This window comes from Diorhabda carinulata, chromosome 8 (assembly GCF_026250575.1).
Source record: "Diorhabda carinulata isolate Delta chromosome 8, icDioCari1.1, whole genome shotgun sequence".
Classification (NCBI taxonomy): Eukaryota; Metazoa; Arthropoda; class Insecta; order Coleoptera; family Chrysomelidae; genus Diorhabda; species Diorhabda carinulata.
Genome location: NC_079467.1, coordinates 8558676 through 8571038, shown reverse-complemented (window position 1 = coordinate 8571038; position 12363 = coordinate 8558676). Strand labels below are relative to the sequence as shown.

At 34.0% G+C, this 12363-nt stretch overlaps 1 protein-coding gene across 3 annotated transcripts in view; it reads left to right on the top strand.

Annotated features, from left to right (window-relative positions):
* LOC130897007 (kelch-like protein 10) overlaps positions 1 to 12363 on the top strand; it is a 59284-nt gene that overhangs the window by 18425 nt on the left and 28496 nt on the right. For 2 of the 3 annotated variants that reach the window (XM_057805478.1, XM_057805480.1), the window contains 3 exons: positions 6666 to 7195; positions 7256 to 7567; positions 10402 to 10549. In XM_057805478.1, coding sequence (XP_057661461.1) covers positions 6666 to 7195; positions 7256 to 7567; positions 10402 to 10549 — 990 coding nt within the window. The remainder of the gene's footprint in view (positions 1 to 6665; positions 7196 to 7255; positions 7568 to 10401; positions 10550 to 12363) is intronic. The other variant, XM_057805479.1, reaches the window with a different exon arrangement.

Below are 12363 nucleotides of genomic sequence, written 5' to 3'. Positions count from 1 at the left end.
GTGTGTGTGCTGGTCAAGAATGTCTTCAGTCAATTTTTGATTCTTTTGGTATGGTCATGCATATAACGGCGCCAAACAGAATAACTAAGACCAGTTCTAGTACTATAGACTATCTCGTGTCATCGTATGATCCAGAATCCACCCAGTATACTGGCTTTAATTCAGTTCTCTCCAATCATGAAGCTGTGTTAATAAAATTTTCGGTAAAATCAAATACTAAAAATGCTTCTCGCAAAATATGCCATATCTTTTCGAAAAAATTTTTTCAAAACTTTAAGCATCGTTGTCAAACAACTGACTGGAACATGCTCTCTGATGATGTGGACTTCGAATTTTCTCAATTCATAAAAACACTGACTAATCTAGCATCAAATTTCTTTTCCCCTGTTCCACTTAAGGTTTACGTATATCTGCAAAGAACATACGACCTTTATCTCACCTAAGAAAATTCTCGGATAGTGTCTTCTTCAGAAATTACGTGAAACTATACAAAAAAATTCATTATAAGACAATAAAAGCAGTCAAATATATTTATTATAATAGGAGACTCGCCAATTCTCGTACTGTTTCTAAAGAAACATGGTCCATTGTGAATGATCTAAGAAATAAGGTTTCTTCATTGAGCATAATCTCTACTTCACCTCAATAATTACTTTGTGAATCTAGAAATTTATCAAATTCTAGAACTCCTTCTCATCATCCGTTTTCATATCTTACCGATGCTAATGCTAAATTACACAGTTTTTTCTTTATGGCCGAAGTTCAAGCAGTTTCGCAGCACAATTAATGACATCAAAAATAAATACTCATCCGGAACTGATGGACTCACATTAAAAATGTTTTCGAGTGGGCACGATTATCTTACCACTTTGATCAAAGTTTTATTTCAAAAAGGAGGAGATAAAAATCAAGCATCGAATTAACACCCACTTGCACTCCTTCCCACATTATCTAAGATCATAGAAAGTTTGGTCAAAAAGAGGCTTTTATCATTTTTGTTTAAATATAAAATACTGACAACCCATCAATTTGGGTTTTTAAGTAACAAATGCTATATTCTTCGTCCTAAATAATATATACTCTGGCCTAAACTGCCATCACTCCACTGCTACAGCGTTTTGTGATTTTTCTAAGGCTTTTGATTGTGTAATCATAATATTTTAATGAAGAAATTGCAGTATTACACCTCTCGCATGGTTTAAGTCATACCCTACCATAGAAGTTCCTCCTGTTTCGCGCTGAGACCATTTTCTGAAGAACTGAACTTATCCATCTCCTTAACAGTCTATTACGCCCTTAATGAGTAGCATCTCCGATATGCCCTTCCCTTATGGGGTACGTGTGGTGCGAATCTTCAAACTACAAAAGAGAGCTGTTACATATTTACTCGGATTAAACAGCATGGCTCACTGAGGGACTTTTTTAAAATATTAAAAATTCTGACTCTTCCTTCCTTATTCATCTTTGAATTCGTTTGCTTAATTCGTAAGCTCGCTTCTCCAATTTCAGGAATATCGTTGCACGGCTATCCCCTTAAGAACGCGGAGCACGACCTTTACCTACCTCCTCCACGTTCAGAATTAGTTAAGGGCTCAATTTTTTACAAAGCAAAAAAATGCACAATCACTTGCCAATTCAAATCAAATCGATATAATCTTTTCCCACATTTCGCAATAATTTGTGAGCATATTCACTGGAAAGTGTCTTCTACTCTGTAAACGACCTCTAATAATAATATTTAATACCGGACATGCTGCATACTAGTTTAATTTTTGCTATGGACGATTTAAATACTAATTATTACCTATTACTATTACCTATAATTTTGTTACTCATTGTGGTTTTCTTCTGTATATTGAAATATTATTTTATTTGTTTTATCTTTATTTAGTCATTTTTATGTTTGTTTTTTAGTTTTTACAAGCTTTGTCTACAACTTGTAACAACTTTTTGACAATAAAGCATTTCTCTCTTTTTCTTTCTCTTTCTCTTTCTTTTTCTCTTTCTCTTCTCCTTTTTCTCTCTCTCTATTCAAACACTTTCGTTTAGTTAAGCTCATTATGTACCTACCGACACTATTTCCACAGTTATCGGAAGAAGAACAAGAAATGTACTGAAGTGACTATAGATTGACGAATTAACTCGCTACTATATACTGTATTTGTTTATAATTTGTTTTCGGCACCTTGCAAAAAAAGATGACTGCAGTCCATGAATGATTAAAAAGAATTTACCGCTCGTCAGTAAGGTGCCGACAGATGAGAGGAACATGTAACAGACCAACGTTGAACTTGTAAATCCTAACTCGACACGAGAATCATGAATGTGCGCTTTACGCGTTGTAGTCGCTAAATCGCCGCGGTGCGTCGCGGGTGTCTGATTATTATTTCCTGACCGGGAATGAATCCCCACGATATAAATTATCGATTTGTGAGTTAACTTGCTAGGAAAAAAAAGGAATTGCATATTTGAAATCAGCGTGAAAAACTGCTTAAAGAAGATGTATTTTCATTTAGTCATAAATTTTGATACAGGGTGATTATCGAAGTATTGTCTTTTACTTTTCCTTCATCAGTTTAGTCAATAATTTTTAGAAATGTAAATAAATGTTTTTATATTTTCATCCAAACGTATCTGCACCTATTGCATTAATAAAACTAAATATACTCTATTTACCCCCTATGATGAGCTAATGTTATATTAATTTTCCGACTCACTTTAAAAAAACGTTTTTTTTTATATGTTTACGAGGAACTTGGAATTCACTCCTAAGATGGGAATTTGTAGATCTGTCACTATAACAACCATATTATCGTTTTCAGGGACCGAAGGTTAACACACTTTACTTTAATATATTACTAATAAACAAAATATGATCGTATAATATTTGAAACAACTTTGAAACCTACTTGTAGTCCGAGTGCTCACTAAAAAATTTCATGCTTATAAGCTAGATACTAGGGGGAATTGGAATAAGTCTACAGTAGATTTGGAAAGGAATCAAAAATATTTTGCCTATAAGATGGAAATACATGGAAATGCAATGGCAAAGAAAGAATCAAAGGGAAAACAGACCTTTCAGGATGGAAAACGAAAAATATTATTTTGAAAAAGTTGAGTCCTTCGACTATCTAGGAGTGCTTATTACGAATTCGGATGATGAGACGAAAGAAAGAGGAAATCGGATAGCAAAGGGTAGTAGAATAATGAGGTCCTTGAAAAATGTTCTTATAGCGGAAGCAATCTCCAAAGCAACAAAGATAGGATTATATAAAACAATTATCAGGCCGACTGTACTGTATTGAACCAAGAAGAGTGCTGAAAAAATAGAAGTCTGGACGAGGAAAGTACTCCGAAAAATACTGGGTGGTGTAAAAATAAACAATGAGTCATGGAGAAGAAGAACAAGTGCTAAGATGAAATAAATATATTACGAGCCTAATGTTACACAAGTATTCAGAGTCCAGAGAGTCAGGTGGTTGGGACATGGTGCAGAATGAATGCAATTGCCAAGAGAGCACAAATGAAAAGAGAGAGAGCTAGAAGGAGAAGGAGAGGAGGGCCGAAAACAAAATAGATTCGAGATGTAACATGAGATTTGAGAAGAGTGGGAATAACTGAGTAGAGAAAGAACAGAGGAGAGAAACGGATGGAGAGATAGTAAAAAGAGGAAGAAGAACAAAATAAAGCATGAAAATTTTGTCAATTTTTCAATTGAAAAAAAAAATATAACCATGGATCTTCGAGGTCCGAATTGCTGTAATATAAGCCATATCCCAATTAAATATACTCAAAATGGTAGTACTGACCTTCTACGTATCGGGGTAATTTTGAGTTTGGGATAGGTACATTCCTCTAATAATACATTTTTTTGGCCATATATTCACATAAACAATAACGGCTTTGAACTACTCTTTAAATTTAGTATTGGTTATATATAAGATAGTGACTCATTTCATCCTGAGCATGGTAAGTCTATTTTGATCTATCAGTGCCTATCGCGAACATCTCCAAACTCAACGCGAATTAATATATTCAGATGTTTTCATACAGTGAAAAATGAAATTGGTACGTGCACGCCTGTTTAAAGTAGTTAATCAATACTTTCCATTTGTCATGATCTTATGCTATTATTGGATGAATAGATTTTTTCCCACATATGCTACACGGAGGTATGTTTAGGTAAGCATCGTTGGACACTATCATAATGTGGTCCGTAATCACTAGATTTTACTGATTCTACTGAGAAAAACAGACGCTGGTCACCTCTAACACAATTATCAAGCGTCTCAGTTGTTTAGCGACTCTTTATCTAGTGTGTACGTGTTAGAGAATTTATCAGTTTTAGAAATTTGTTTGACTTAATAAATTATCACAATGAAATTGTACTTTTTGTGTGGTCGTCGTGAGAGTTTGAAAGTTTTTGATAACACTCATTATAAAAAACTAATGTTATGGCTTTGCTTCGGATTTTAGAGAAACTTAAATCTTCTGTTCTAAATCATTCTGTTGACAATGAGTGATGCTATTTCATGAAAGTAATCTTAGGCAACTCCCTATTTACTTGTGATATACATTCGCTTTAGAAAAGTTATGCCTAATTTTTAATAGTTTACTGGTTTACTCATAATTACATTTTTATATTATGTCTCCTGATATGTTGCTCAATTAACTTGTAGGTTGGAATGAAATTTTCCGTTGACTCTCTGATCCTATTTTTACTCTTTGCTCGTTATTCTCGTTACCTGTTGAATTCATTAATTATAAGAGCCCTGGTGCATCCAGGATTGCATACTCGTAATAGAAATGTTGCTGCTGATCATAATTATAATGATGAAAATGATAACAGTCGTGATTATGATGATGATAATGAACAAAAATGATGATAAGGACTTTAATGAAGAAAAAGTGTGCTCCAAAGTGTGCATTATAGTAATAAATTTCGATTTAGCAACCATGAATAAAGACATTATATAGTGCCAGTTATTTTTAGATGCACTTTCATTTCATGAAAACATCTAAATATTAATTAAAGTTTGGAGACGTAACGCGATAAATACTACAATATATAATCCTATAATCAGCATTATATATTACGAGTAAAAAGCTGTGACTGTATAGGTGAGATAATGGCCCAAGAAATGTATTATTTCCTCACTCAGTAGTAGTTCAATAATGTTGTAGTATGGCCATACTCAACGTATATTCTACCATTTGGCTGTGTTACAATATGGAATCTTGTAGGGGGCTATCGGACTAGGAGGTTCATTTTTGTAAAAAGGCTAGATACCTTTCAATCAGCTACGGGACGCAATGGAGAGAAGGAAAATGAGATAGAATACTAATTTAAGTAGAAGTGGACAAATAATTCAGAGGACCTGAATCCGTTTGTGCAATTGGTATTAGAACAATAGAGAAAACTTTAGAAATGGAGACAGATACAAAAAACCAGTCACTGGAATAATCTACAGGATATGAAAAAAAAAACAAATATACTTATGAGAACTATACCAGGGAAGATTTGTTGAATGTATCAACCTTGGTAAAAACAATATAAGAATACTAACAGGCGTCTTGTCAGAACCAGTAGGGCACGTGAAAAAGTTAGGCTCAGCAAAGGGAACAATGTGCAAATTCTACTACATAGAGGACGAAACCTGTATCCATATACTTCGAAGTGTGAAAGCTCACAGAGTACCTCACCTGGAAGCGTATAAAATAGAATATGAGTATCTTTGGCACATCCGGAACGTTCTAAATGCAATATTAATAAAAGCGGACACTATTCAAGTTTAGGCTTAGTAAATTATAATTCTCAGGGAAAGCAGACATTTCATTCTTGTTCTTCTTTCTTCCATAACAGGCTTAGCGCCGTTTTTTCTCCGATATGTGGCTGGCCTGGCTTTAGATTGTCCACCTCTTTGGTAGTTGAGCCCTACTTCCTGTTCCAATTGGAGATTTATCCCTTGTTATTTTTACCAGTCTATCATCTGTTCTTCGACTAAGTTGGTTCCATTATTTTTTACACTGTGGTACCCATTCGTTGGTGTTATGTATGTCACATATTCGTTTGAAGTTTACGCTTCTTCGGTCTAATAGTGTTTTTCCCAAGATTCGCCAGAGAATTTTCATTTCTGTGGTGTCAAAGAGTTGTTTCAGTTTTGATGTTTTTGGTCTTGTTTCTGATGTATATGTTTTTATAAGTCTGACTGTCGCTTTGTACATTCGTGCCTTTGTTTCTTGTCTTATGTGTTTGATCCGCCAAACTACGTTCTGGAGACATCCTGCGACCTTATTTGCTATTTACTTTTTCTTAGTTAATGTTTCTCTTAGTACTTCTCTTTATTCTCAGAATTTTCTTATTAACTCTATTTCATCTAGATTTATAATCATTAATTGTTCCGGCATTAGGTCTTAACTATTTTTTTGACACAAGGCTTGGTATTTAGATTTTCCCATTTCCTTATTGTTCCATGTCCAGAAGCTTCTCCGTTATTTCTATTCTATTATTTCTCTCCGTTTTCCCATATTAGAACAATATGATTTTGTTCTTGCTAGAAATATGTTATTCAAGCAAAATTTCCCAATCTAACGAAAATTATTTTGCTTGTATAATTAGAGCTTCTACTACTTGCTAGCATATCGATTACCGCTTCAAATTTCAGTCCACATAATATCAGAAGCGGTAGTCAGTTCCTAATAATTTGGTCTCCTAGAGATGGTGAAGTGATTACTCCAGAAATAGCACGTCCGAGAGTGCCGCATGAAATTCTTTTTGCCATCGGAGGCTGGAGCGGAGGGTCTCCTACTAATTTTATTGAAACCTACGATACAAGAGCCGATCGTTGGGTGAAAGTTGAAGAAGTTGATCCGACTGGACCAAGAGCCTACCATGGAACGGCTGTGGTAGGTTTCAAAATATACGTCATCGGAGGATTTGATGGCATGGACTACTTCAATTCATGTCGATGTTTTGACGCAGTTACAAAATCTTGGAAAGAAATTGCCCCTATGCACGGCAGAAGGTGTTACGTTAGTACAGCTGTATTGGGAGATTTAATTTATGCTATGGGAGGATATGATGGACATCATAGGCAAAATACTGCAGAAAAATATGATCATAAAACTAATCAATGGTCTCTGATAGCTCCCATGAATATGCAGAGATCCGATGCTAGTGCATGTAATTTAAACGGTATGGTTTTGTAGAAATATGTGTTTTCTTATTTCTAAATAGAATTTCTCTGATTTTAAGGTAAAATTTATATCACCGGAGGATTTAACGGTCAAGAATGTATGCATTCGGCAGAGGTTTATGACCCAGAATTTAACCAATGGTCTTTAATAAGCCCTATGAGATCCAGAAGATCGGGTGTTTCTTGTATGGCTTATCATAACCAAGTGTACGTTATAGGTGGATTCAATGGTATTTCTAGAATGTGCAGTGGAGAAAAGTTCAATCCGCAAACTAACACTTGGTCACCAATACCTGATATGTACAATCCGAGAAGTAATTTTGCCGTTGAGGTAGTTGATGACATGATATTTGCGATTGGTGGATTCAATGGTGAGAGTTCAGAAATACATAATTAGCCAAATTATTATTTCAACAGTATGGTGGGTCAAAATCAGATATTTTTTGTTCGACTGATTTTTGTTGTTCATAAATTTCATAACTGTCAAACCAATAAGCATTATGAAACAATCAATATTTTACTAGAAAATCAACTTATCTAATATATTATTAAAAAAATATGGAGAAAAACTCTAATACTAGATATTTTTATGACCAAAAGTGGAAATTGAATAAATTCCTAAGCAATATTGGAATTTTCTGAATCAATTAATGCGAAACTTTCAATATCTGCTCGTTTTGGATGTTTCTGGCCTTTTTTCTGATGTATAGGTCATTATAGGTCTGATAATCGCTTTGTAAATTCGTTCATTTGGTTTTCGTCTTAGTTGTTTGTTTCGTCACACTACGTTCTGAAGACATCTCGCGACCAATTCAAAAGTACCATTCTCTGATGTATTATCTGATCTTCTAGTTCTAATTTGCATCTAATGGGCTTTTTTGATGTTATCATGCATATGTATTCAGTCGATATAGTTATGTTATACTTTTTTCCTGTGAGATGAAATCATATTAATAGTCTATGAAGATTGTCTTCATTTTTGGTACAAATCAACGCGTTATCGGCATAGCACAGTATTTTAATTTCTCTGTCACTCATTCAGTAACCTTTACCTAGCGGCACCGTTTTTATGAATTTGTCCATTATTACGTTGGAAAACATTGGACTAAGCGAGTCTCATTGTCTAATACCGCTGTTGACTGGCTTGGGTTTTGTTTATTTACCATTAAAGCGAGTATTAACTTATTATTGTCTGAGTATTTGTTTTCCATGGTTTACATTACATTGATATATATGTTTCTATTGTATAATAGGTGAATACCATCTTCCTGTTTGATACGGTCTAACGCTTTGGTGAGGTCAATAAGTCATTGGAATGCTGGTTTGTTATATTATAAATACTGCATCTACGCAGGATCTTCTTGATCTATTTTTGTGACAAATTTCAATATTGTATGAAGATTTGTATAAGATTTGTACACTGCTACGTATGGTCCGTATTATTATATGGAGTTGAAACTTGGACGCTGATAGCTCAGATAACAAAAAAGCTTGAAGCATTTGAATTCTGGCTCTATCGTAAAATGCTAAAGATCCCATGGACTGCAAGAACAACAAATGCAGAAGTGCTAACCAGAATAGGCAGAGAACTATCACTGATAAGGACCATAAAACAAAGTAAAACAGCGTACTTAGGTCACATACTGAGAGGAGACAAGTTTACTCTTCTGCAAACAATTATGCAAGGCAGGGTAGATGTTAGACGGGGTGTCAGGAGAAAGAAGAAGTCGTGGCTAAGGAATGTGAGAGACTGGACGAATATGAGTGTGCCAGAATTGTTTCACATAGCAAAAGATAGAGAAGCGTTTAAAGTAGTGGTGGCCAACCTCCGTTAGGAGAAGGCATGGAAAGAAGAAGTTGAAGCTGTAGTTAGATGGATCTCGTGTATCTTTTTTTTAAACATGAATATAATTGTACTGACTTACCATCCGTCTAGTACTTTATAGTGTAGCCGTATTTTACAGGTAAAATTTGTGAGTTACTGTGTCAGATGTTGGCCATCGTACATAGTAGTTCATTATAGACTCCATTCTGTCTGGAAGATTTTCTCTTTTATAAGGTTTTCAGAACTTGCTCGACTTCGTGAATGGCGACTTACGTTATTCTTTATGTGCGGTAAGTTGGTTTTCTTAGTATTAGCTTCTTCTTTGAATAGCTTCGTCCATTTGATTTTTCACTTGATTCGCAGGGTCTATAACTTAATTCGTTTGGTTTGATAATAGATGGCGTAACTTGAAGAAAATTACATCGTTACAATATTCCGAACCTGCGTTAGAAAGCTACTGTTATTGTACGTCTTTTCAGTATATGTCATTCATTTGAAGCGTTAACAACAATTATCTCAAATATGTCGAACTTTGTTCCTGAAAAAGTGTTTTTGCGGGGAGTTCTTCTTGATTACTTTAATATGAAGAAAAATGCTGCCAAAATTCATTGCATTTTGATGGAAGTTTAAGGTGAACATGCTCTAGCTGAGCAAACTTGCCAAAAGTAGTGGTGATTTAATGTGATGTGGTTGTGGTGATTATGGCTTGGAAGACGATGAACGTCCTGGGCAACTAAAAAAGTTTGAAGATGAAGAACTGGAAGCATTACTTGATGAAGATTGCTTCCAAACACAAGAAGAGCTCGCAGAATCTTTGGGTGTCACTCAAGCAGCCATTTCAAAACGTTTAAAAGCAGCTGGATATATTCAAAAGCAAGGAAATTGGGTTCCACATGAACTCAAGAGAGACGTCGAAAGGCGGTTTTGCATGTCCAAAATGCTGCTGGAACGCCATAGAAGGAAGTCATTTCTGCATTGGATTGTAACTGGTGATGAAAAATGAATCCATTACGACAACCCCAAGCGCTAATCATATGTGAAATCCGGCCAACCAGTCAATTCAACGGCAACGCCAAATATCCAATGTTCGCTTTTTATCTGCCTAACCATAAAGTTAGTCTCGTTCCTAATTTAGTATGCATATGTTGTAAGATTCTGATGTTTGTAACGTTCTGTAAGCTAAGAAAGCTTATATTTGTCTATAACTTTAAATCTTTCAAACCATACCTTTGCACATACATATCCATGCGCACCATTACCTGCTGCATGCAATTCCTAAGAACTAATATTTAGTGAAAATATCACTAATACACAAAAACTATTACTTTTTTGACCCACCCTATCTAGAGTCTTTGATTTTAAGTGGAATTTTTTTCTCAGGAGTGACTACGATATATCATGTAGAATGTTATGATGAAAAAACTAACGAATGGTACGAAGCTACCGACATGAACATCTACAGATCAGCTTTGTCAGCTTGTGTTATTGATGGCCTACCAAATGTTCAAGATTATATACATAAACACAGGTAAATTTTAATCTCCTCAATACTTACCCCAAAACCTTAAACTCAAGATTAAAATTTTGCAACATTCTTTGGATTCAAAAATTTTCTTCACAAATCAAATTATTCAAATAATAATAATATTAAAAAATAAGGAGATATTTTTCAAATAAGTTGTAGTTAAGATCTCGAATTACAACAAATTTTTTTCTTATCTTTGACTTTAAAAAAGTTATAGTTTGAATAGTTAGAAGCATAAACATTTGCAATAATTTCAAATATCCGATTAAAGTTTTGCAAATCCATAGATTAATGTTTCAACTACGTAAAATTTCAAAATTTTGTCTGGTACCGGCTGTTATTTTACCTTAATGCGTATATTGTTTGTGCTATAGGAAATCTTGATCTTTAAACTTTTCTCCACCAAACACTCAAGTCAAATTTTAATCACATAAATGATAAAGGAGAACATTTGTTCATTATAACTTTTTTCCTTAGTAGATCTGTCATTATAAACGGTTGACTTCGGAAAATCGACATACCCAGTATAATACCACGTAAAAACTTGTATTTTGGGATCCTAACACTATTCTCAAAATTCACATATTATTTGAGGGTCGCAAGTTTGAAAGTCAGTGGTCAAAGCTCACAAAAATAGTTTTTTTATATTTTTTGCAAATATTTCGTCTTTTATGAGTCACGCTATTTGTTTTTAATATTATTATTGTAGAGAATACAATTCTCTAAAACTTTTGTTTAGAGAATTATCTAAGTAGTCCCGATGAAAAACTAATATTAATCTTATAATTAATTTCTAAATATTTAATTCATCAACTTTTAGATTCATTCTTTCTTTCTAATAATTCTAAAATTTATAAATACAATAACACTCATAATCTCTTTCGGTCATTGAAAAATTACTAAAGGATGTACTTGAATTACTTTGTAATTATATTCTCATTTACACTAATAGCATTTGAAGTAGAAAATAATTAAGTTCATATCATTAAAAATTCGTAAGCTTGCTGCAGCATTTGAAGAAGAAAACTGTCCGGTTCAGAGATTATTAGCAGTTTATAATGCTCCGAAATCTGTGGATAGTATCGATCATCATCAAAATCGAACAAACCTGTGCAATTATCAAATATTCCACCAACGAGTGGAGCAGCTTAACAATATTTCAATCGCGTTTATTATCAAATTTAGTTAGGGCATGATTCAGAACTCCAGGAATGGGTTTGGTAAATGCGAATTCCTGGAACCTATCAGGAGTTTTTGATCGAGACTACCAGCTCAAGGTATAAGAAAATGTTGAATACAAAAGTTGTGGAGAAATTAATTCTCTTCAATATTGATAATAGCGTAAAACCAATAGGAAACGATATATTTGCAGAAAAATATAAAAAAAAATCGATTTTTGTGACCTTCGACCTCTGACTTTCAAACTAGCGATCATCCAATTATACGTGAATTTGAGAATAGTTTTAGGATGCCAAAATACAAGTTTTTACTTGCTAATATACATCTGAAAAATTTGCTGGGGTAAGGGAATAAATGCTGGGATAAAGCAAGCTGAAGGCATGATAAGGGAATGTAATATCGATGGAAGTATCATTAATAAACAGAACATATAATAGAATATGCTGATGATTTAACTCTAATTGCAAAGGACCGAAAAAGTCTTGAAGACGCATTAGAAAAATATTTAAGAGATGCATAAAAAAGAGGAATGAACATTAATTAAAAGAAGACAGAATATATAGGTATTAAAAGAAAAAAGGTACAAGAAACAGTAGAGATAAATGACCTCATATTCGAAGTAGTCGATGCCTTAGGTT